The following is a 24553-nucleotide window of genomic DNA, read 5'->3' as shown; positions in this document are numbered from 1 at the left end:
ACACTTTTTGCCTTCCCCAGCTTGAAGCAACGTTGTATAAAGGTTCTGTAGTGGTATGGTACGATAGTGACATCTAGTGGCAAAACTGACGTTCTCTAGTTGTTTGAGGTCTGCGTTCTTCACATGAAACTGAATGCCAGAGTTCTACACATCTGTGAGTACAAATAATACAAATCTCTCGCTCTCTCTCTCTCTCTCTCTCGATGTTTTGAAAACACAGAACTGTCTGTTGAAACTGCTGACACAAAGCTCAGACACCCATACATACCCCACAAGACATGCCACCAGGGGTCTCTTCACAGTCCCCAAGTCCAGAACAGACTCTGGGAAACGTGCAGTACTACATAGAGCCATGCCTACATGGAACTGTCTTCCACATCAAGTAACTTAAGTGAGCAATAAAATCAAATTTAAAATAAAACAGATAAAACAACACAGTAAAGACACACACACATACGCACACACACTCTTACACACACTACACACACACATACACATTGTAATGTTGTGGTATTGTGTATTTTATATTGTACATTTGTAATATTAGAGTAATAATGTATTGTATGATGTGTTTTTTTATTTATGATGTAGGCTGTTGTTGTGTTTTGGTGTGATGTAACTATTTTAACCCTGTTTGGATCCCAGGAAGAGTACAGTACCATCAGAAAGTATGTATACCCCTTGATTTATTCCACATTTTGTTGTGTTACAGCCTCAATTCAAAATGGTTAAATATATTTTTTTCTCACCCATCTACAAACCACACCCCATAATGACAAAGTGGCCTTTAGAAAGGGGTGTGAATAATTATATGATTACAATATATCATTCACACCCCTGAGTCAATACATGTTAGAATCACCTTTGGCAGCAATTACAGCTATAAGTCTTTCTGGGTAAGTCTGTAGGAGCTTTCCACATCTAGGTTGTGCAACATTTGCCCATTATTATTTTCAAAAGTCTTCAAGTTCTGTCAAATTGGTTATGATCATTGCTAGACAACCATTTTCAGGTCTTCAAGTAGATTTAAGTCAAACTGTAACTCAGCCACTCAGGAACATTCACTGTCTTCTTGGTAAGCAACTCCAATGTAGATTTGTCCTTGTGTTTTAGGTTATTGTCCTGCTGAAAAGTGAATTAATCTCCCAGTGTCTGGTGGAAAGCAGACTGAACCAGGTTTTCCTCTAGGAATTTGTCTGTGCTTAGCTCCATTCCGTTTATTTTTAATCCTAAAACACTCCCCACACCTTAATGATTACAAGCATACCCATAACATGATGCAGCCACCACTATGCTTGAAAATATGGAGAGTGGTACTCAGTAATGTGTTGTATTGGATTTGCCTGAAACATAACAGTTTGTATTCAGGACGAAAAGTTAATTTCTTTGCCACATTACTTTAGTGCGTTGTTGCAAACAGTATGCATATTTTGGAATATTTTTATTCTGTACAGGCGTCCTTTGTGGACTGAATACAATGTTCTTGATCCGTCCTCAGTTTTCTCCTATCACAGCCATTAAACTCTGTAACTATTTTAAAGTTACCATTGGCTTCATGGTGAAATCATGGTGAAATCCTTGAGCGGTTTCCTTCCTCTCCGGCAACTGAGTTAGGAAGAAGGATGCCTGAGGGACCTTACAGAGAATTGTATGTGTGGGGTATAGAGATTAGGTAGTCATTCAAAAATCATGTTAAACACTATTATTGCAGTGAGTCCATGCTGTAACATGACAAAATTTGGAAAAGTCAAGGGGTGGGAATACTTTCTGAAGGCACTGTAGCTGCTACATTGGCAGCAGCTAATGGTATCCTAATGAATACTAAATTCTAAAAATACACTCTCTCTCTCTCATGCACACACACACACACACACACACACACACAAACAGGCAGAGTGGGTTACGACCGTCAAAGCTACAGTCTCCTTCAGGTCGCCTCTGCTCTCAGTTACTCATGCATTATAAATAACCTTCTTAACATAACTGTGCAACCTGCAGGAAGAATGGAAGGTTTCTTATTTGTCACACACACACACAAACACTCACATGCACACACACACACACACACTAGCATTATCATTAAAGTACAATGTGAGTTATAACGATATCCTTGTACTTACCTTTACAAGTTGTTATTACAATTAGTTTTGCTGAACTGCATGCTGGTAGTTCACTGTGAATGAAATAGAAACAGAGACGTTCTCATCAATAAATCGTTTTCCCCTTTTACTGCTTAACCCCTTGTATTTGCCATTGAGCTATAGGTGAATGATTGGACTTATACAGCTTCCCACAACCCACTCAAGTTACACACAAGAACTTGTCCATTTTGTTTTTTTAAATGACTTAGATCTGACCCCCTGTGGAGAATATTATGAATTGCAACCAAATGCAGAACGCTGTCCATGGTGCTGAATATCCAAAACGTTACAGTAAGACATAGAGAGGGGGGAAAAAACACGGGAGAGGAGATGAGCAATAATTCAATGGAATACATTTACTGCAGCATATGTAACAAAAATAGATCTCCCCGCCAAACCCTTCACTTGAACAGATTGCCCTCATAAGATTTTAAATAAAAACTGGAATCAATTATTCATAGACTTCCATAACAGAGACAGGCGTAGCTGCAACCTATAACCGCCTAAATGTGCCTAATGGGGCAACCACATGGGACTATAGGGATGAAAGACAAGGGCCTTTGCATTTGACGGTAGTAAAAGATACAAGTAGAAAATTCAGGTAAAAACAGTTACTGCCATATTATATAGGAAATGTTCAAGTTATACATAATCATTTTAAAGAGGTATACATTTCTACTGATATTAACAGGTGAAAGTACAGTATTGTGATTTGAATCCAACCGGCAGCTATCTATGGTGCACCAGATTGGGTATTTGCATTAGTGCAAGATTTGCATTTGTAGGGGGAATAAAACAGAAGGTCGCTCAAAAAAGGTCAAATAAATGTAAAGAGAGGGAATTAAGTAAAGTGTAAATCAGTTTAAGGATAGCCTCTTAAATTTCCCTTCTGAAAAAGACAGATGCACCCTAATATGAGTGCTTATTAAAGCTGGCCCTCTGTAGTGCCTTACAGTCGGGTGCCTTTCAGTTGCCATACTAAGCAGTGATGCAGCTAGTCAAGATGTTCTCAATGGTGCAGCTGTAGAACCTTTTGAGGATCTGAGGGCCCATACCAAATCTTTTCAGCCTCCTGAGGGAGAAGAGGTGCTGTCATGCCCTCTTCACAACTGTGTGGGTGTGTGTGGACCATATTCATTTCTTATTGATGTGGACAACGAGGAACTTGAAGCTCTCGACCCGCTCCACTACAGCCCCATTGATGTGAATGGGGGCGTGCTCGCCCCTCCGTTTTCTGTAGTCCATGATCAGCTCCTTTGTCTTGCTGACGTGGAGGGAGAGGTTGTTGTCCTGGCACCACACTGCCAGGTCTCTGACCTCCTTCCTATAGGCTGCCTCATTGTCATCGGTGATCAGTCCTACCACTATCAGGTCATCAGCAAACTTGATCATAGTGTTGGAGTCGTGCACGGCCACACTGTCGTGGGTGAACAGGGAGTACAGAAGGGGACTAAGCGCACACCACTGTGGGGCCCCAATGTTGATGGTCAGCGTGGCGGATGTGTTGCTGTCTACTCTCATCGCCTAGGGTGTCCCGTCAGGAAGTCCAGGATCCAGTTGCAGAGGGAGGTGTTCAGTCCCAGGGAGCTTGGTGATGAGCTTTGAGGGGACTATGGTGTTGAATGCTGAGCTGTAGTCAATGAACAGCATTCTTACATAGGTATTCCTTTTGTCCAGGTGGGTGAGGGCAGTGTGGAGTGCAATAGAGATTGCGTCATCTTTGGATCTGTTGGGGTGGTATGCGAATTGGAGTGGGTCCAGTGTGTCTGGGATGATGGTGTTGATGTGAGCCATGACCAGCCTTTCAAAAAATGTCATGGCTATAGAAGTGAGTGCTACGCGGTGATAGTCATTTAGGCAGGTTACCTTGGCATTCTATTTTCATAAATAGTTTTCACAAACAGACTCATACATTTTCACAAACAGACTTGCTAGCTAAGCAAACCATCAGTCCTCCTAAATGTTAGCAAGCACTATAACATTTAGGAGGACTGATGGTTTGCTTAGCTAGCAAGTCTGTTTGTTAGGTTATCAAGGAAACTAGCCATGCTGTAGCTAGCTCAGCCAAGTCACATCAGATCCACTGTAGTATTAGACGTTTGTCCAGGTCCCCAGGATATCGGAAGATGCCTTCAATACTGTCCACTGGGGCAACATGAGCACTTATTACCATCTAGTAGGCTCGCGGCTTGCTAGGGTGGTGTTAAACCGCGAGCTATGGCTCAGAGGATCGTGGGTTCAATCCCAGTGCTAGGTAATCGTTTGTATTTTTTCTGTTTTAAATCCATTATTTTCCATAGCCCCTCCTTCATGATCCCTTACCTAAACTTAATTAAATGCCTTCAGATTCCATGCATATCATGTAGGCTGTGTAAATATACTACTTACAGATACAGAGGCAATAGAGAGATAATCTTAGATATTATATCTTCCATATATCTTATCATTTCATCTGTATGTATTGTGAATACTACGATATGAATTGCCTCATTGATGACATTAAAGTTTTTCTAATCTAATATCTTATACTGAACAAAAATATAAACACAACATGTAAAGTGTTGGTCCCATGTTTCATGAGCTGAAGTAAAAGATCCCAGAAATGTTCCATACGCACAAAAAGCTTATTTCTCTCAAATGTTGTACACAAATTTGTTTACATCCCTGTTAGCGAGCATTTCTCCTTTGCCAAGACAATCCATCCACCTGACAGGTGTGGCATATCAAGAGCTGATTAAACAGCATGATCATTAAACAGGTGCACCTTGTGCTGGGGACAATAAAAGGCCACTCTAAAATGTGCAGTTTTGTCACACAACACAGTGCCACAGATGTCTCAAGTTTTGAGGAAGGTGGCAATTGACATGCTGACTGCAGGAATGTACACCAGAGCTGTTGCCAGATAATTTAATGTTAATTTCTCTATCATAAGCCGCCTCCAACGTCATTTTAGAGAATTTGGCAGTATGTCCAACCAGCCTCACAACCTCAGACCACGTGTCACTACGCCAGCCCAGGACCTCCACATCCGGCTTTTTCACCTGCGGGATCGTCTGAGACCAGCCAACCCGACAGATGATGAAACTGAGGAGTATTTCTGTCTGTAATAAAGCCCTTTTGTGGAGACAAACTCATTCTGATTGGCTGTGCCTGGCTCCCCAGTGGGTGGGCCTATCAAGCGCTATGATGAAACTGGCTCTCATGAGGACCACCACAGGAATGGAAGACCCAGAGTTACCTCTGCTGCAGAGGATAAGTTCATTAGAGTTACCAGCCTCAGAAATTGCAGCGCAACTAAATGCTTCACAGAGTTCAATAGCAAACAGATCTCAACATCAACTGTTCAGAGGAGACTGTGTGAATCAGACCTTCATGGTTGAATTGCTGCAAAGAAACCACTACTAAAGGATACCAATAAGAAGAAGAGACTTGCTTGGGCCAAGAAACACGAGCAATGGACATTAGACCAGTGGAAATGTGTCCTTTCGTCTGGAGTCCAAATTTGAGATTTTTATTACAACCGCCGTGTTTTTGTGAGATGCAGTGTGGGTGAACGGATGATCTCCACATGTGTATTTCCCACCGTAAAGCATAGAGGAGGAGGTGTTATGGTGTGGGGGTGCTTTGCTGGTGACATTGTCTGTGATTTATTTAGAATTCAAGGCACACTTAACCAGCATGGCTACCACAGCATTCTGCAGCGATACGCCATCCCATCTGGTTTGGGCTTAGTGGGACTATCATTTGTTTTTCAACAGGACAATGACCCAACACACCTCCAGGCTGTGTAAGGGCTATTTTACCAATAAGGAGAGTGATGGAGTGCTGCATCAGATGACCTGGCCCCCACAATCCCCCGACCTCAACCAAATTGAGATGGTTTGGGATGAGTTGGACCGCAGAGTGAAGGAAAAGCAGCCAACAAGTGCTCAGCATATGTGGGAACTCCTTCAACACTGTTGGAAAAGAATTCCAGATGAAGCTGCTTAAGAGAATGCCAAGAGTGTGCAAAGCTGTCATCAAGGCAAAGGGTGGCTATTTGAAGAATCTCAAATATAAAATATATTTTGATTTGTTTAACACTTCTTTGGTTACTACATGATTCCATATGTGTTATTTCATAGTTTTGATGTCTTCACTATTATTCTACAATGTAGAAAATAGTAAAAATAAAGAAAAACCCTTGAATGAGTAGGTGTTCTAAAACTTTTGACCGGTAGTGTAAATATACACACACACACACCAGTTTACTGGCTCCTCTCCTACACCCCAAGCCTCATCACGCCCACTCTAATGAGGTTCACACACACACACACAAATACACACACACACATACATTGGTTTGGGCTCCAATGTAACCAGTTATTTTCCTCTGTGTCTCTGACTCTAGGGACTTTCTTCCTTCTCCCCCTGGCCCCTGACAGCATGAGGCAACACCACAGGGCTTAACACACACACACACACACAAACACACACTAATCCTTGGCACACACAGCAGGGAATGTTGTAAAATAATAAGAGAGAAACCAGACATATTGCCACAGGGTTACTTCATTTGGAGGAGTTAAATCTGGAGGAGGTGCAGATGTACCATAGGTTTTAAGCCTTTGACAGGATTTTGATGTAATTGTACAATAGCCTACACAGAGCTGAGCTGTTGCAGTGAACATTTAAGACATCTTAGATAACATAGTTGCATTATATTTTCATAACAGCAAAAGTAATATTCATATGATTGAGAGAAGATTATGTATTGCTTAGTGGTCATTGTGGTTTATAATAGGCTACTGTAGTAAGCAACTTTATAAGCAACTCAAAGACTCCTACTCTTGCAATATGCTACACTAGAATGCAATCTATTCCATTAATGCAATAGTTATGATTAAATGTAAATGCTGGTGGTGATAAACAGACTAGTTGAATTGATAGGCTAATCAAGTCGAACACATCTTAAATAGAAGAAGTAGGCTACATGATGATAAAGCTCGTTATATTTTCCACTGCGTGACGTAGCAGTCTAGTCCCGGGGCGTGCTTTGTGTCCGGTCCCCTTCCAATATCAAAGGCTCAGCCAGCCACGCCAAACCATCGCTCCACCTAGTAGACTGTTGACTGGCACGGCACGGTTTCTGTCTCTCGCAGTCAGCTTCAGTTCCCTGCTTAACTCGCATTGAAAAGGTGTGTCGAACAGACATTGCAAGAAAGTAAGGTATATCAAGTGGGAGAGAGAGAGATCGCCTTGTCTTGGTCGAATTCGTTCTCCCATCATGGAGATGCTTGGAGTGCCATTTGCGCTGGTTTGGGTGGTTCTGTGGCTGTCCTGCGCTCTCGCTGGAAAAGGTAAGTGAGAATGAAAACTTGCTTACAGATTGTGATTCTGTATACTGGGGCATTGATAGACGCGAGCGTTGATTTCAAGAAGGATTTTCAGATTTTTCTTTACTATTTGAACTAAAGCTGGGCAATGGATAAATAAAAAAAGAGACATTCATTAAATTAATAATTCAACAGAAGCTTTCTTGATGTTTGATGGATGTCAGACAGCAGCCTACAGGCTACAAAATAGGTTGTTGAGCCCCTTGGAAGTTACCAGCATTTTAGTTTAAATGGGTTTCACGGGTTGCAGTTTATTGATGCCACTACCAACTTTGGTAAAACAGCATATCATCTATTTTACTAACTATCCATTTCTAGTCAATAATTGGAGGGTGTGTGCTGCAAATGAGGCAGCGATGCCGTGGTTAGGGAGGGACCTCATTGACCGTTCACACAGCACTCTGTCCAGCGCAGTGGCGCTTGTAGACTAGGCTATAGTAGGCTAGTAGACATGAGAGTATGGTAGTTAGGCTATTTGTAATATTGCCTACTCGTATTCTCGTCTTCAAAGTACCGCAGAGTCATGTTGTCTAAAAAGGGCATCATCGGTGCACAGCGAGTCTAATTGAGTCTCAAGGGTGAGACTATGCCGAATTGGTTGGAAAATTACTAAATCAGAAAACATTGTTATTCTAACTCTCTTAATTCAGGATGCATATTAGTCATTCAATTGGTCAGCTGAGAAAGGAACAACTGTAATTAAAGAGTAATTATTCCTCTGATGTTAATGTAGTGATTTAGGGGTAACTGCTTGAGTGATGCTTGAACCAGCAACCTTGCAGCTTCAAGGTGAGTACATCGCCCATGTCAAAAAGGTATAGCTAGACTTCTTGACAGAGCTTATATCCTCACATATGCCTTGACTCCACCACAGCAATGTAATGTCAATGAGAAGGTGGATGTGACTGACCTTGAAATTAACCTGCAACTAGGATTGGAATTACTTTACTCTCCCTCTTATTGTATCTACTGTATGTGACCTTATTGTATCTACTGTATGTGACCTTATTGTATCTACTGTGTGACCTTATTGTATCTATTGTATGTGACCTTATTGTATCTACTGTATGTGACCTTATTGTATCTACTGTGTGACCTTATTGTATCTACTGTATGTGACCTTATTGTATCTACTGTATGTGAACTAATTGTATCTACTGTATGTGAACTTATTGTATCTACTGTATGTGGATTGGAAAGCTGCCGCGGTCATCCCCCTCTTCAAAGGGGGTGACACTCTAGATCCAAACTGTTACAGACCTATATCCATCCTGCCCTGCCTTTCGAAAGTATTTGAAAGCCAAGTTAACAAACAGATCACCGACCATTTCGAATCCCACCGTACCTTCTCCGCTATGCAATCCGGTTTCCGAGCTGGTCATGGGTGCACTTCAGCCACGCTCAAGGTCCTAAACGATATTATAACCGCGATCAATAATAGACAGTACTGTGCAGCCATCTTCATCGACCTGGCCAAGGCTTTCGACTCTGTCAACCACCGCATTCTTATTGGCAGACTAAATAGCCTTGGTTTCTCAAATGACTGCCTCGCCTGGTTCACCAACTACTTCTCAGATAGAGTTCAATGTGTCAAATCAGAGGGCCTGTTGTCTGGACCTCTGGCAGTCTCTATGGGGGTGCCACAGGGTTCAATTCTTGGGCCGACTCTTTTCTCCGTGTATATCAATGATGTCGCTCTTGCTGCTGGTGACTCTCAGATCCACCTCTACGCAGACGACACCATTTTGTATACATCTGTCCCTTCATTGGACACTGTGTTAACAAACCTCCAAACGAGCTTCAATGCCATACAACACTCCTTCAGTAGCCTCCAACTGCTCTTAAACACTAGTAAAACTAAATGCATGCTCTTCAATCGAACGCTGCTGGCACCCGCCCACCCGACTAGAATCACTACTCTCGACGGGTCTGACCTAGAGTATGTGGACAACTACAAATACCTAGGTGTCTGGTTAGACTGTAAACTCTCCTTCCAGACTCACATTAAGAATCACCAATCCAAAGTTAAATCTAGAATCGGCTTCCTATTTCGCAACAAAGCCTCCTTCACTCATGCTGCCAAACATGCCCTCGTAAAACTGACTATCCTACCGATCCTTGACTTCGGCGATGTCATTTACAAAATAGCCTCCAACACTCTACTCAGCAAATTGGATGTAGTCTATCACAGTGCCATCCGTTTTGTCTCCAAAGCCCCATACACTACCCACCACTGTGACCTGTACGCTCTTGTTGGCTGGTCCTCACTACATGTTCGTCGTCAAACCCACTGGCTCCAGGCCATCTATAAATCACTGCTAGGCAAATCCCTGCCTTATCTTAGCTCATTGGTCACCATAGCAGCACCCACCCGTAGTCTGCGCTCCAGCAGGTATATCTCACTGGTCATCCCCAAAGCCAACACCTCCTTTGGCCGCCATTCCTTCCAGTTCTCTGCTGCCAATGACTGGAACGAATTGCAAAAATCTCTGAAGCTGGAGACTCTTATCTCCCTCACTAACTTTAAACATCAGTTGTCAGAGCACCTTACCGATCACTGCACCTGTACACAGCCCATCTGAAATTAGCCCACCCAACTACCTCATCCCTATATTGTTATTTATTTTGCTCTTTTGCACCCCAGTATCTCTATTTGCACATAATCTCTTGCACATGTAGCTTTCCAGTGTTAATACTAATTGTAATTTTTTTGCACTATAGCCTATTTATTGCCTTACCTCCATAACTTGCTACATTTGCACACACTGTATATGTTGTATTTTTTGACTTTATGTTTTTTTACCCCATATGTAACTCTGTGTTGTTGTTTTTATCGCACTGCTTTGCTTTATCTTGGCCAGGTCGCAGTTGTAAATGAGAACTTGTTCTCAACTGGCTTACCTGGTTAAATAAAGGTAAAAAAAAAAAAATTATGTGACTTTATTGTATCTACTGTGTGACCTTATTGTGTCTACTGTATGTGAACTTATTGTATCTACTGTATGTGAACTTATTGTATCTACTGTGTGACCTTATTGTATCTACTGTATGTGAACTTATTGTATCTACTGTGTGACCTTATTGTATCTACTGTGTGATCTTATTTTATCTACTGTTTGACCTTATTGTATCTACTGTATGTGACCTTATTGTATCTACTGTGTGACCTTATTGTATCTACTGTATGTGAACTTATTGTATCTACTGTGTGACCTTATTGTACCTACTGTATGTGAACTTATTGTATCTACTATATGTGAATTTATTGTATCTACTGTGTGACCTTATTGTATCCACTGTATGTGAAATTATTGTATCTACTGTATGTGACCTTATTGTATTTACTGTATGTGAACTTATTGTATCTACTGTATGTGACCTTATTGTATTTACTGTATGTGAACTTATTGTATCTACTGTATGTGACCTTATTGTATCTACTGTGTGACCTTATTGTATCTACTGTATGTGACCTTATTGTATCTACTGTATGTGACCTTATTGTATCTACTGTGTGACCTTATTGTATCTACTGTATGTGACCTTATTGTATCTACTGTATGGGACCTTATTGTATCTACTGTGTGACCTTATTGGAGTAAGGAAAGAAAGACTCCTGAACTGTGTGTGTGTGTGTGTGTGTGTGTGTGTGTGTTTTCGCGCAAGTGAAAGAGAGATATCTATGAGTGTGATCACATTTGGGTTGTGTGACAACCCCAAAACAAAGCTCTTCTAAGTTATGTGACTAAGACGTATCTTCTGTTACATAAGATAGAACGACCAAAACATACATACACCATCACAGAAGAGCGAGAGAGAGAGAGAGAGAGAAAGACAAGAGAGTGAAAGAGAGAAAAACTGGGTCAGATTTATGGATGCCTTTTCAGGAGAGGCGCTCCATTATCCAAGTGGTACATAAAGTGGAACGATTGAGCATAACTCAGGCTTTTCATGCGTGACTTAAGAACGCGGCAGTGCCTGGGAACTGTTCCGCCCACCTTTCTCTCTCTCTCTCTCTCTCTCTCTCTCTGGCTCTTTCTCTCCTCCTCTGTCTTTCTCTCTCCCTCGCTTGGATGACGTTGCTGGGGAGGCAGATAGACGGGAGGGAAAAATGCCTCGAGATGGAGAACGGAGAAAGGTGCTCTTTCAACCCGCGCTCCACACTTGTCATTCTCTCTCTCGTTCTCTCTCTCCCTTTATTTTTCTCTCTCTCTCGTTCTCTCTCTCAAAAGTGTCTTATCTTGAGATGTTTTTTTTTCTCATTTCAAGGGCTTACTGGTCAGATGTAAATGTTAGATGTTTTCTCCTCCCTTGTTTCTCTCTCTGTCTCTCTCTTTCTCTCTGTCCAATTTTCTCCCCCCTCATTTCATCTCTTCCCTCCCTCAATCTCTCCCTTTCTCTCCTTTACCCTCTCCCTTTCTCTTCCCCCCCACCCCCTGTCTTTGGGTAACATCTTTGCTTGGCGTGCTGGTTTGTTAAGGGGACGTAAGGCCTTTTGTTGAGCCAAACCGTTATGGAAATAAGCTGCTTCAATTAGTTAATTACACAGCATGCCTCATTAGAGTGGGCGTGATGAGGCACGGGACAGAGAGGAAGAGCCGGTAAACTGGGATGGTGTGTGTGTGTGTGTGTGTGCGTGCGCGCCAACTGGTCAGATAGCCCCGGTGATAGCCCCGGTGGGTCCCTTTGGTCAGTACTGCTCAATCTGTGCTGGAAAAACATTTCATGCAGCATTGAGCTCTGACTCAGACACATTCCCACTCACACACACACCGCTGAACCCCCCACCCCCCCCCCCCACCCCACCCCCCTCTCTCTCTCTCTGTCTCTCTCTCTCTCTCTCTGACTCTGTATTCCTTGCTCTCTATCTTTCTATGTACCCCCTCTCCTCCCCACTGCTATCTATTTCTCTAGACCTCAAACAGTGAAGAAAGGGATGTACCATGCTGTTTTTAATTACAGATCCAACATAAACCTATTACCATTAAAATGGCTCTGCGTGTGCATATGCATATCAGTGAGTGTATGTGTATCGGTGAGAAAGATAGACATAGAAATAGTGTGTGTGTGTAGGGTGTGTCTGTAAGGGGGGTGTAGGGCAGGGGTTTAGGGGGTTGACACGACAAGGGCGGTGTGTGTGTGTATGTTTGTGTGTGTGCATGTATGTGTATGTGTATCCGTGTGTGTGTATGTATGTGTGTGTGTATCCATGTGTGTGTATGCATGTGTGTGTGTGTGTGTATTATCATCCAATAACAGTAGTCTCTGTTGTGCAGCGATAGTGCTGACAGATAGTTACATCCTCATGTGCCACAGACAACAATGGTCACAGGGAAACATGATGCGTGACTGACAATATGGTAAGACCAACTACAGAGGTTGAGCTTGAGAGAAATATAACTAAAACAGAACTAAAAAGAACTAAACCAGAAGAGATACTCTGAGTATGTGTGTGTGAGAGAGAGAGAGAGAGAGAGAGAGAGAGAGAGAGAGATGGGAGAAAGAGAGCAAGAGAGGGTGTGTGAGGGAGAGGGAGACGGTGTTCACACACACCTGGTTCACCTGAAGCTACGTTCACAGCTCGGGGAACGAGGGACCGCAGCGGGGCGGAAAAATTTAAGCGTGCCCCCATAAAAGTGTTAATTTTCATGATGCCTCTCACAGTCAAAGGCATTATCTTCCTCTCTCGTTTCCCTCCCTATTTCCCCCTCTCTCTCTATCCTTTTTTCTCTTTCTACCCTGCAGCGACACATTTGATTTGGTTGAAATGTGTCGGTACAAATGTGGCTGCTTCTCTGTCAGACAATTCCCATATTTTAGACGTTGCTCATCTGAATGGAGCTGTCAGCTTTGACAATAAACTAAATCTGCCGGACTACAAAGCAGTTGTCCTCTCTCTCTTTCTCTCCCGATCTTCCACCTCTCTCCTTGTCTCTCTTTCTTACTTTCTTATCACCCCCTGCTCTTTGTCTTTCTAAACAGTGAGTCAGACTGCCCTGCCCTCTGTCTCAGTCTGCACATTGGCCACAAGGGGTGGTGGTCTCAGATTAACAGAGGTTACTGTCATTTGCTGGAGCTTGGCTTCCTTATACACTGAGTGTACATGACATAGTCTGTCTAGGTGATTCCAGGTGAAAGCTATGATCCCTTATTGATGTCACTTGTTAAATCCACTTCAATCAGTGTAGATGAAGGGGAGGAGACTGGATAAATAAGGATTTTTAAGCCTTGAGACAATTGAGACATGAATTGTGTATGTGTGTCATTCAGAGGATGAATGGCAAGACAAAAGATTGAAGTGCCTTTGAATGGGTTATGGTAGTAGGTGCCAGGCGCACTGGTTTGTGTTAAGAACTGCAACGCTGCTTGGTTTTTTCTACGCTCAACAGTTTCCCATGTGTATCAAGAATGGTCCACCACCCAAAGGACATCCAGTCAACTTGACACAACTGTGGGAAGCATTGGAATCAACATGGGCCAGCATCCCTGTGGAATTCTTTTGACACCTCATAGAGTCCATGCCCGACCAATTGAGGCTGTTCTGAGGGCAAAATGGGGTGCAACTCAATATTAGGAAGGTGTTCTTAATGTTTTGTACACTCAGTGTATGCGTTACCGCTCTCCTAGAGCTCCTCTTTAGTCCTTAGTCCCTAGTCCCTAATGTATCCTAATTCTATTTCTATGGTCTTTGACTTGTATTCTGCTGTAACATAACCTTATTATTGGATGTTATGGAGTGGAGGAAGATAGAAACTCCAGGGGCTTGATAAAGTAGTCTGAACTGAACACCTGCAGTCTAACTAAAGGGGCCAGGAGTGTGTGTACATGCGCGTGCGTGCGTCTGTACGCATGTGAGTGTGCACGTGTGTGAGAGAGAGAGAGAGAGAGCGAGACTAACGCACAAGTGTGGTTCTCCTAACTACCTAAGTTACACCTGCGTACAGTCTTGACAGCCTCTGTGCTTACTAAGGCCTTTTAATATACCATCCATCTGCCGTGAGCCTGATCACAGCTTTGTGACTAATTAGCCTCTCTTCATTAGCAGACCTTGGACTTCTGATCAAGCTGTCCTGAAATGTCACAATGCTACTGCAGTTCTCACTATACTGTAGGGTCAAATGCTAACTTGAGGTGTATATGCGTGCATTAAACTCTTGTGTAAAATGGATATTGATGTCATTGGGAGTTTGATGTTAGGCATGTTTGAAGTTACTTTTATATACCTGTTAGGATCTGTATATGTGGGACAGGTGACTGTATGATGTGATTTACATTTATGTAAAATATATGACTTGATGGGGTGGATTAGAAAATACTAACGCCACTTTGGTGTGGTGGGGTTGGAGGGAACTTTTGGATGCCCAGAGAAATAGCTTAACCATCCATGCACATGTACAGTACTACAGCTGTTATCCCCAGTTTCTAAACTTATGTATTTCAATCACTGTAACCCGAACAAACCGTGTATATCACTCATAACTGAATTAGAATATGTGTTCATCACTATGAGACTGTTCATTTGACATACCGGGATGATTTTGTGTTTGAGTCTTGTGTTAGTCTTGGCGGAGTGTGTGTGTGTGTTCGTTTGTGTGTGTGTTCGTGTGTGTGTGTTCGTGTGTGTGTGTTCGTGTGTGTGTGTTCGTGTGTGTGTGTTCGTGTGTGTGTGTTCGTGTGTGTGTCTACCTGTGGGACTGAGCATATCTGAGCTGATGACAGATAGCAGATAGCTTCCCCTTGACTACTCATTACTACTGTTACAGCTACTACTCCAGCCTTCCCTGCCTCAACACCTGTGTGTGTGTGTGGTATTCCTCACAACAACAACAACAACAACTACCTGCTATTTTCCATCCGTGACCAAACACCTGTGTGTGTGTGTGTGTGTGTGTGTGTGTGTGTGTGTGTGTGTGCATCATTCCTCAAACCTTACAGCAACCTGTCATACCTTCTCTCCTCCAGCCGAGAGAAACACGTCTGTGCCTGTAGGTGTGTATGGCACCACCATCCCTTCCCTGTCCCCAATGGCCTTCCTACAGTACTGTCTGTTTTAAATGGAGGCAGGGCTGTTCATTCTGAATGGGTGATACTGTAATGTTAGTGGCTGCAGCTGCCTTGTGTCCTGCAGCCTGTCTTCCATAATGTGACACATTCTGAGCATCAGGAACGGTGCTGACCTATTTCCAGCATTGTCCATCCCCCTGTGTGTTTCTTCCAGAGAGTCATTTATAAGAGTGAACGTGCGTGTGCATGTGTGTGTGTGTGTGTGTCATCGAGATGGGGAAAAGGAGAGCGTATGTGTGTTAGTCACTGTGTATGTTTAGGATGTGTAGTAGTCTGAGAGAAAGTCAGTGTTTCTTTTTGTTTGTGTGTGTTGGCACATGCATGTATGTGCGTGTGTGTATGTGTGTGTGTGTTTGTGTGTATGTTTGCGTCTGTGTGTGGAAGTCCAGGTTTGCATGTGTGTGTATGAGTATGTATGCAATGCATGTACAGTGGGGAGAACAAGTATTTGATACACTGCCGACTTTGCAGGTTTTCCTACTTACAAAGCATGTAGAGGTCTGTAATTTTTATCATAGGTACACTTCAACTCTGAGAGACGGAATCTAAAATAAAAATCCAGAAAATCACATTGTATGATTTTTAAGTAATTAATTTGCATTTTATTGCATGACATAAGTATTTGATCACCTACCAACCAGTAAGAATTCTGGCTCTCACAGACCTGTTAGTTTTTCTTTAAGAATCCCTCCTGTTCTCCACTCATTACCAGTATTAACTGCATCTGTTTGAACTCGTTACCTGTATAAAAGACACCTGTCCACACACTCAATCAAACAGACTCCAACCTCTCCACAATGGCCAAGACCAGAGAGCTGTGTAAGGACATCAGGGATAAAATTGTAGACCTGCACAAGGCTGGGATGGGCTACAGGACAATAGGCAAGCAGCTTGGTGAGAAGGCAACAACTGTTGGCGCAATTATTAGAAAATGGAAGATGTTCAAGATGACGGTCAATCACCCTCGGTCTGGGGCTCCATGCAAGATCTCACCTCGTGGGGCATCAATGATCATGAGGAAGGTGAGGGATCAGCCCAGAACTACACGGCAGGACCTGGTCAATGACCTGAAGAGAGCTGGGACCACAGTCTCAAAGAAAACCATTAGAAACACACTACGCCGTCATGGATTAAAATCCTGCAGCGCACGCAAGGTCCCCCTGCTCAAGCCAGCGCATGTCCAGGCCCGTCTGAAGTTTGCCAATGACCATCTGGATGATCCAGAGGAGGAATGGGAGAAGGTCATGTGGTCTGATGAGACAAAAATAGAGATTTTGGAGGAAGAAGAAGGATGAGTACAACCCCAAGAACACCATCCCAACCGTGAAGCATGGAGGTGGAAACATCATTCTTTGGGGATGCTTTTCTGCAAAGGGGACAGGACAACTGCACCGTATTGAGGGGAGGATGGATGGGGCCATGTATCGCGAGATCTTGGCCAACAACCTCCTTCCCTCAGTAAGAGCATTGAAGATGGGTCGTGGCTGGGTCTTCCAGCATGACAACGACCCGAAACACACAGCCAGGGCAACTAAGGAGTGGCTCCGTAAGAAGCATCTCAAGGTCCTGGAGTGGCCTAGCCAGTCTCCAGACCTGAACCCAATAGAAAATCTTTGGAGGGAGCTGAAAGTCCGTATTGCCCAGCGACAGCCCCGAAACCTGAAGGATCTGGAGAAGGTCTGTATGGAGGACTGGGCCAAAATCCCTGCTGCAGTGTGTGCAAACCTGGTCAAGACCTACATGAAACGTATGATCTCTGTAATTGCAAACAAAGGTTTCTGTACCAAATATTAAGTTCTGATTTTCTGATGTATCAAATACTTATGTCATGCAATAAAATGCAAATTAATTACTTTAAAATCATACAATGTGATTTTCTGGATTTTTGTCTCTTACAGTTGAAGTGTACCTATGATAAAAATTACAGACCTCTACATGCTTTGTAAGTAGGAAAACCTGCAAAATCGGCAGTGTATCAAATACTTGTTCTCCCCACTGTATGTGTGTACTGAGTGAGCACTGTGTGTTATCTCTGACAGTAGCGTCTCCTCCTCCTCTCCTCTCCTGCTCTCTTCTCCTCCTCTCCTCTCCTCTCCTCTCCTCTCCTCTCCTCTCCTCTCCTCTCCTCTCCTCTCCTCTCCTCTCCTCTCCTCTCCTCTCCTCTCCTCTCCTCTCCTACTGTATATTGTTGTAATTCTCTCTGTCTTACTGGCCTCTCCTGTGAGACTGGCCCCCACCGCACAAGCGTTCGAGCGGAACATAACCTTCTGCATCCTGACCGTACCCAGTCTTCCACCTGCTGTTTGAAACTCAACCGGAGCTTCCATCATTACGTAGCTGTTATGTCTTACTTAGTGTTAGTTTTGCTCTATCCCAACCCCTTCTCTTCTGCTGTCGCCCCCACCACTTTGAGCGCAGCATGGTCTCATTAGAATAGGTCAAAATAGTGACATGAACCGTAGAAGATATATACAGTGTATATACAGTACCAGTCAAAAGTTTGGACACACCTACTCATTCAAGGGTTTTTCTTTATTGTTACTATTTTCTACATTGTAGAATAATAGTGAAGACATCAAAACTATGAAGTAACACATATGGAATCATGTAGTAACCAAAAAAGTGTTAAACAAATCAAAATATAATTTATATTTGAGATTCTTCAAATAGTCACCCTTTGCCTTTATGACAGCTTCTTGGCATTCTCTCAACCAGCTTCACCTGGAATGCTTTTCCAACAGTCTTGAAGGAGTTCCCACATATGCTGAGCACTTGTTGGCTGCTTTTCCTTCACTCTGCCGTCCGACTCATCCCAAACCATCTCAATTGGGTTGAGGCCGGGGGATTGTGGAGGCCAGGTCATCTGATGAAGCACTCCATCACTCTCCTTCTTGGTAAAATAGCCCTTACACAGCCTGGAGGTGTGTTGGGTCATTGTCCTGTTGAAAAACAAATGATAGTCCCACTAATCCCAAACCAGATGGGATGGCGTATCGCTGCAGAATGCTGTGTTAGACATGCTGGTTAAGTGTGCCTTGAATTCTAAATAAATCACAGACAGTGTCACCAGTAAAGCACCCCCACACCATAACACCTCCTCCTCCATGCTTTACGGTGGGAACTACACAGGCGGAGATCATCCGTTCACCCACACCGCGTCTCACAAAGACACGGCGGTTGGATCCAAAAATCTCCAATTTGGACTCCAGACCAAAGGACACATTTACACCGGTCTAATGTCCATTGCTTGTGTTTCTTGGCCCAAGTAGGTCTCTTCTTATTATTGGTGTCCTTTAGTAGTGGTTTCTTTGCAGCAATTAGACCATGAAGGCCTGATTCACGCAGTCTCCTCTGAACAGTTGATGTTGAGATGTGTCTGTGACTTGAACTCTGTGAAGCATTTATTTGGGGCTGCAATTTCTGAGGCTGGTAACTCTAATGAACTTATCGTCTGCAGCAGAGGTAACTCTGGGTCTTCCATTCCTGTGGTGGTCCTCATGAGAGCCAGTTTCATCATAGCACTTGATGGTTTTTACGACTGCACTTGAAGAAACTTTCAAAGTTCTTGAAATGTTCCGTATTGACTGATGGACTGTCGTTTAAAAGTAATGATGGACTGTCGTTTGTCTTTGCTTATTTGAGCTGTTCTTGCCATAATATGGACTTGGTATTTTACCAAATAGGGCTATCTTCTGTATACCCCCCCTACCTTGTCACAACACAACTGCTTGGCTGAAACGCATTAAGAAGGAAATAAATTCCACAAATTAACTTTTAAGAAGGCACACCTGTTAATTGAAATGCATTCCAGGTGACTACCTCATGAAGCTGGTTGAGAGAATGCCAAGAGTGTGCAAAGCTGTCATCAAGGCAAAGGGTGGCTATTTGAAGAATCTCAAATATATATTTTGATTTGTTTAACACTTTCTTGGTTACTACATATTTCCATATGTGTTATTTCATAGTTTTGATGTCTTCACCATTATTCTACAATGTAAGTAATAGTAAAAATAAAGAACAACCCTTGAATGAGTAGGTGTGTCCAAACTTTTGACTGGTAGTGTATATACAGTGCATTCGGAAAATATTCACACCCCTTTACTTTTTTCACATTTTGTTACGTTACAGCCTTATTCTAAATTGTATTGAATTGTTTTATTTCTTCATCAATCTACACACAATACCTCATAATGACAAAGCAAAAACAGGTTTTTAGAAATGTTTGCAAATGTATAAACATTTTAAAACTGAAATATGACATTTACATAAGCATTCAGACCCTTTACTCAGTACTTTCTTGAAGCACCTTTGGGAGCGATTACAGCCTCAAGTCTTCTTGGGTATGACGCTACAAGCTTGGCACACCTGTATTTGGGGAGTTTCTCCCATTCTTCTCTGCAGATCTTGTCAAGCTCTGTCAGGTTGAATGGGGAGCATCGCAGCACAGCTATTTTCAGGTTTCTCCAGAGATGTTCGATCGGGTTCAAGTCCAGGCTCTGGCTGGGCCACTCAAGGACTTTCATAGACTTGTCCCGAAGCCACTCCTGCGTTGTCTTGGCTGTGTGCTTAGGGTCGTTGTCCTGTTGGAAGGTGAACCTTCACCCCAGTCTGAGGTCCTGAGCGTTCTGGAGCAGGTTTTCATCAAGGATCTCTCTGTACTTTGCTCCGTTCATCTTTACCTCGATCCTGACTAGTCTCCCAGTCCCTTCCATAGAAAAACATCCCCACAGCATGATGCTGCCACCACCATGCTTCACCGTAGGGATGGTGCCAGGTTTCCTCCAGATGTGACACTTGGCATTCAGGCCAAAGAGTTCAATCTTGGTTTCATCAGACCAGAGAATCTTGTTTCTCCTGGTCTGAGAGTCTTTAGCTGCCTTTTGGCAAACTCCAAGCAGGCTGTTATGTGCCTTTTACTGAGGAGTGGCTTCCGTCTGGCCAATATCATAAAAGCCTGATTGGTGGAGTGCTGCAGAGATGGTTGTCCTTCTGGAAGGTTCTCCCATTTCCACAGAGGAACTCTGGAGCCATTCTCCCGCGATTGTTCAGTTTGGCTGGGTGGCCAGCTCTAGGAAGAGTCTTGGTGGTTCGAGAATTTCTTCCATTTAAGAATGATGGAGGCCACTGTGTTCTTGGGGACCTTCAATGCTGCAGACATTTTTTGGTACCCTTCCCCAGATAGAATCCTGTCTCGTAGTTCTACGGACAATTACTTAGACCTCATGGCTTGGTTTTTGCTCTGACATGCACTGTCAACTGTGGGATCTTTATATAGACAGGTGTGTGCCTTTCCAAATCATGTCCAATCAATTGGATGTACCACAGGTGGACTCCAATCAAGTTGTAGAAAGAGCTCAAGGATAATAAATGGAAACAGGATGCACCTGAGCTCAATTTCAAGTCTAATAGCAAAGTATCTGAATACTTACAGTTGAAGTCAGAAGTTTACATACACCTTAGCCAAATATATTTAAACTAAGTTTTTCACAATTCCTGACATTTAATCCTAGTAAAAATTCCCTGTCTTAGGTCAGTTAGGATCACCACTTTATTTTAAGAATGTGAAAGGTCAGAATAATAGTAGAGAAAATGATTTATTTCAGCTTTTATTTCTTTCATCACATTCCCAGTGGGTCAGAAGTTTACCTACACTCAATTATTATTTGGTAGCATTGCCTTTAAATTGTTTAACTTGGGTCAAACGTTTTGGGTAGCTTTCCACAAGAGTCAGGTTTGTAGGCCTCCTTGCTCGCACACGCTTTTTCAGTTCTGCCCACAAATTTTCTATAGGATTGAGGTCAGGGCTTGGTGATGGCCACTCCAATACCTTGACTTTGTTGTCCTTAAGCCATTTTGCCACAACTTTGGAAGTATGTTCGGGGTCATTGTCCATTTGGAAGACCCATTTGCGAACAAGCTTTAACTTCCTGACTGATGTCTTGAGATGTTGCTTCAATATATCCATATAATTTTCCTTCCTCATGATGCCATCTATTTTGTGAAGTGCACCAGTCCCTCATGCAGCAAAGCACCCCCACAGCATAATGCTGCCACCCCCGTGCTTCACGGTTGGGATGGTGTTCTTCGGCTTGCAAGACACCCCTTTTTCCTCCAAACATAACGATGGTCATTATGGCCAAACAGTTCTATTTTTGTTTCATCAGACCAGAGGACATTTCTCCAAAAAGTACAATCTTTGTCCCCATGTGCAGTTGCAAACCGTAGTCTGGCTTTTTTATGGCGGTTTTGGAGCAGTGGCTTCTTCCTTGCTGAGCGGCCTTTCAGGTTATGTCGATATAGGACAGGTTATGTCGATATAGGAAAAAGTATTTGATCCCATTTACATTTACATTTTAGTCATTTAGCAGACGCTCTTATCCAGAGCGACTTACAGTTAGTGAGTGCATACATTATTATTATTATATATATTTTTCATACTGGCCCCCCGTGGGAATCTAACCCACAACCCTGGCGTTGCAAACGCCATGCTCTATAAACTGAGCTACATCCCTGCCGGCCATTCCCTCCCCTACCCTGGACTACGCTGGGCCAATTGTGCGCCGCTTATGTAAATGTCATATTTCAGTTTTTAAATGTTTATACATTTGCAAACATTTCTAAAAACCTGTTTTTGCTTTGTCATTATGAGGTATTGTGTGTAGATTGATGAAGAAATAAAACAATTCAATCCCCTGCTGATTTTGTACGTTTGCCCACTGACAAAGAAATGATCAGTCTATAATTTTAATGGTAGGTTTATTTGAACAGTGAAAGACAGAATAACAACAGAAAAATCCAGAAAAACGCATGTCAAAAATGTTATAAATTGATTTGCATTTTAATGAGGGAAATAAGTATTTGACCCTCTCTCAATCAGAAAGATTTCTGCCTCCCAGGTGTCTTTTATACAGGTAACAGCTGATATTAGGAGCACACTCTTAAAGGGAGTGCTCCTAATCTCAGTTTGTTACCTGTATAAAAGACACCTGTCCACAGAAGCAATCAATCAATCAGATTCCAAACTCTTCACCATGTCCAAGACCAAAAAGCTCTCCAAGGATGTCAGGGACAAGATTGTAGACCTACACAAGGCTGGAATGGGCTACAAGACCATCGCCAAGCAGCTTGGTGAGAAGGTCACAACAGTTGGTGTGATTATTCGCAAATGGAAGAAACACAAAATAACTGTCACTCTCTCTCAGCCTGGGGCTCCATGCAAGATCTCACCTCGTGGAGTTGCAATGATCATGAGAACGGTGAGGAATCAGCCCAGAACTACACGGGAGGATCTTGTCAATGATCTCAAGGCAGCTGGGACCATAGTCACCAAGAAAACAATTGGTAACACACTACGCCGTGAAGGACTGAAATCCTGCAGCGCCCGCAAGGTCCCCCTGCTCAAGAAAGCACATATACAGGCCCGTTTGAAGTTTGCCAATGAACATCTGAATGATTCAGAGGAGAACTGGGTGAAAGTGTTGTGGTCAGATGAGACCAAAATCGAGCTCTTTGGCATCAACTCAACTCGCCGTGTTTGGAGGAGGAGGAATGCTGCCTATGAACCCAAAACACACGGCCAAGGCAACAAAGGAGTGGCTCAAGAAGAAGCACATTAAGGTCCTGGAGTGGCCTAGCCAGTCTCCAGACCTTAATCCCATAGAAAATCTGTGGAGGGAGCTGAAGGTTCGAGTTGCCAAACGTCAGGCTTGAAGCCTTAATTACTTGGAGAAGATCTGCAAAGAGGAGTGGGACAAAATCCCTCCTGAGATGTGTGCAAACCTGGTGGCCAACTACAAGAAACGTCTGACCTCTGTGATTTCCAACAAGGGTTTTGCCACCAAGTACTAAGTAATGTTTTGCAGAGGGGTCAAATACTTATTTCCCTCATTAAAATGCAAATCAATTTATAAAATTTTTTACATCCGTTTTTCTGGATCTTTTTGTTGTTATTCTGTCTCTCACTGTTCAAATAAACCTACCATTAAAATTATAGACTGATCATTTCTTTGTCAGTGGGCAAACGTACAAAATCAGCCGGGGATCAAATACTTTTTTCCTTCACTGTAGATACTTTTGTACCTGTTTCCTCCAGCATCTTCACAAGGTCCTTTGCTGTTGTTCTGGGATTGATTTGCACTTTTCGCACCAAAGTACGTTCATCTCTAGGAGACAGAACGCGTCTCCTTCCTGAGCGGTATGACGGCTGCGTGGTCCCATGGTGTTTATACTCTCGTACTATTGTTTGTACAGATGAATGTGGTACCTTCAGGTGTTTGGAAATTGCTCCCAAGGATGAACCAGACTTGTGGAGGTCTACAATTTTTTTTCTGAGGTCTTGATTGATTTATTTTGATTTTCCCATGATGTCAAGCAAAGAGGCACTGAGATTGAAGGTAGGCCTTGAAATACGTCCACAGGTACACCTCCAATTGACTCAAATTATGTCAATTAGCCTATCAGAAGCTTCTAAAGCCATGATATCATTTTCTGGGACTTTCCAAGCTGTTTAAAGGCACAGTCAACTTAGTGTATGTAAACTTCTGACCCACTGGAATTGTGATATAGTGAATTATAAGTGAAATAATCTGTCTGTAAACAATTGTTGGAAAAATTACTTGTGTCATGCACAAAGTAGATGTCCTAACCAACTTGCCAAAACGATGGTTTGTTAACAAGAAATTTGTAGAGTGGTTGAAAAACTAGTTTTAATTCTTTGTCCTCCAAACACGACGAGTTGAGTTTTGACCAAAAAGTTCTATTTTGGTTTCATCTGACCATATGACATTCTCCCAATCCTCTTCTGGATCATCCAAATGCACTCTAGCAAACTTCAGACGGGCCTGGACATGAACTGGCTTAAGCAGGGGGACATGTCTTGCACTGCAGGATTTGAGTCCCTGGCGGCGTAGTGTGTTACTGATGGTAGGCTTTGTTACTTTGGTCCCAGCTCTTTGCAGGTCATTCACTAGGTCC

The 24553-nt window shown here is 42.9% G+C and overlaps 1 protein-coding gene across 1 annotated transcript in view; it reads left to right on the top strand.

The window, feature by feature from the left end:
* The first annotated feature begins 7206 nt into the window (after positions 1-7206).
* LOC121580779 (calsyntenin-2) overlaps positions 7207-24553 on the top strand; it is a 257312-nt gene continuing 239965 nt past the window's right edge. Inside the window, exon 1 of the mRNA XM_041895810.1 lies at positions 7207-7480. Within this exon, the coding sequence (XP_041751744.1) occupies positions 7408-7480 (73 nt within the window). The 5' untranslated portion in view covers positions 7207-7407. The remainder of the gene's footprint in view (positions 7481-24553) is intronic.

This window comes from Coregonus clupeaformis, chromosome 14, assembly GCF_020615455.1.
Source record: "Coregonus clupeaformis isolate EN_2021a chromosome 14, ASM2061545v1, whole genome shotgun sequence".
Classification (NCBI taxonomy): domain Eukaryota; kingdom Metazoa; phylum Chordata; class Actinopteri; order Salmoniformes; family Salmonidae; genus Coregonus; species Coregonus clupeaformis.
The sequence above is the reverse complement of the archived record's forward strand: the minus strand, read 5'-3'. Positions and strand labels throughout refer to the sequence as shown.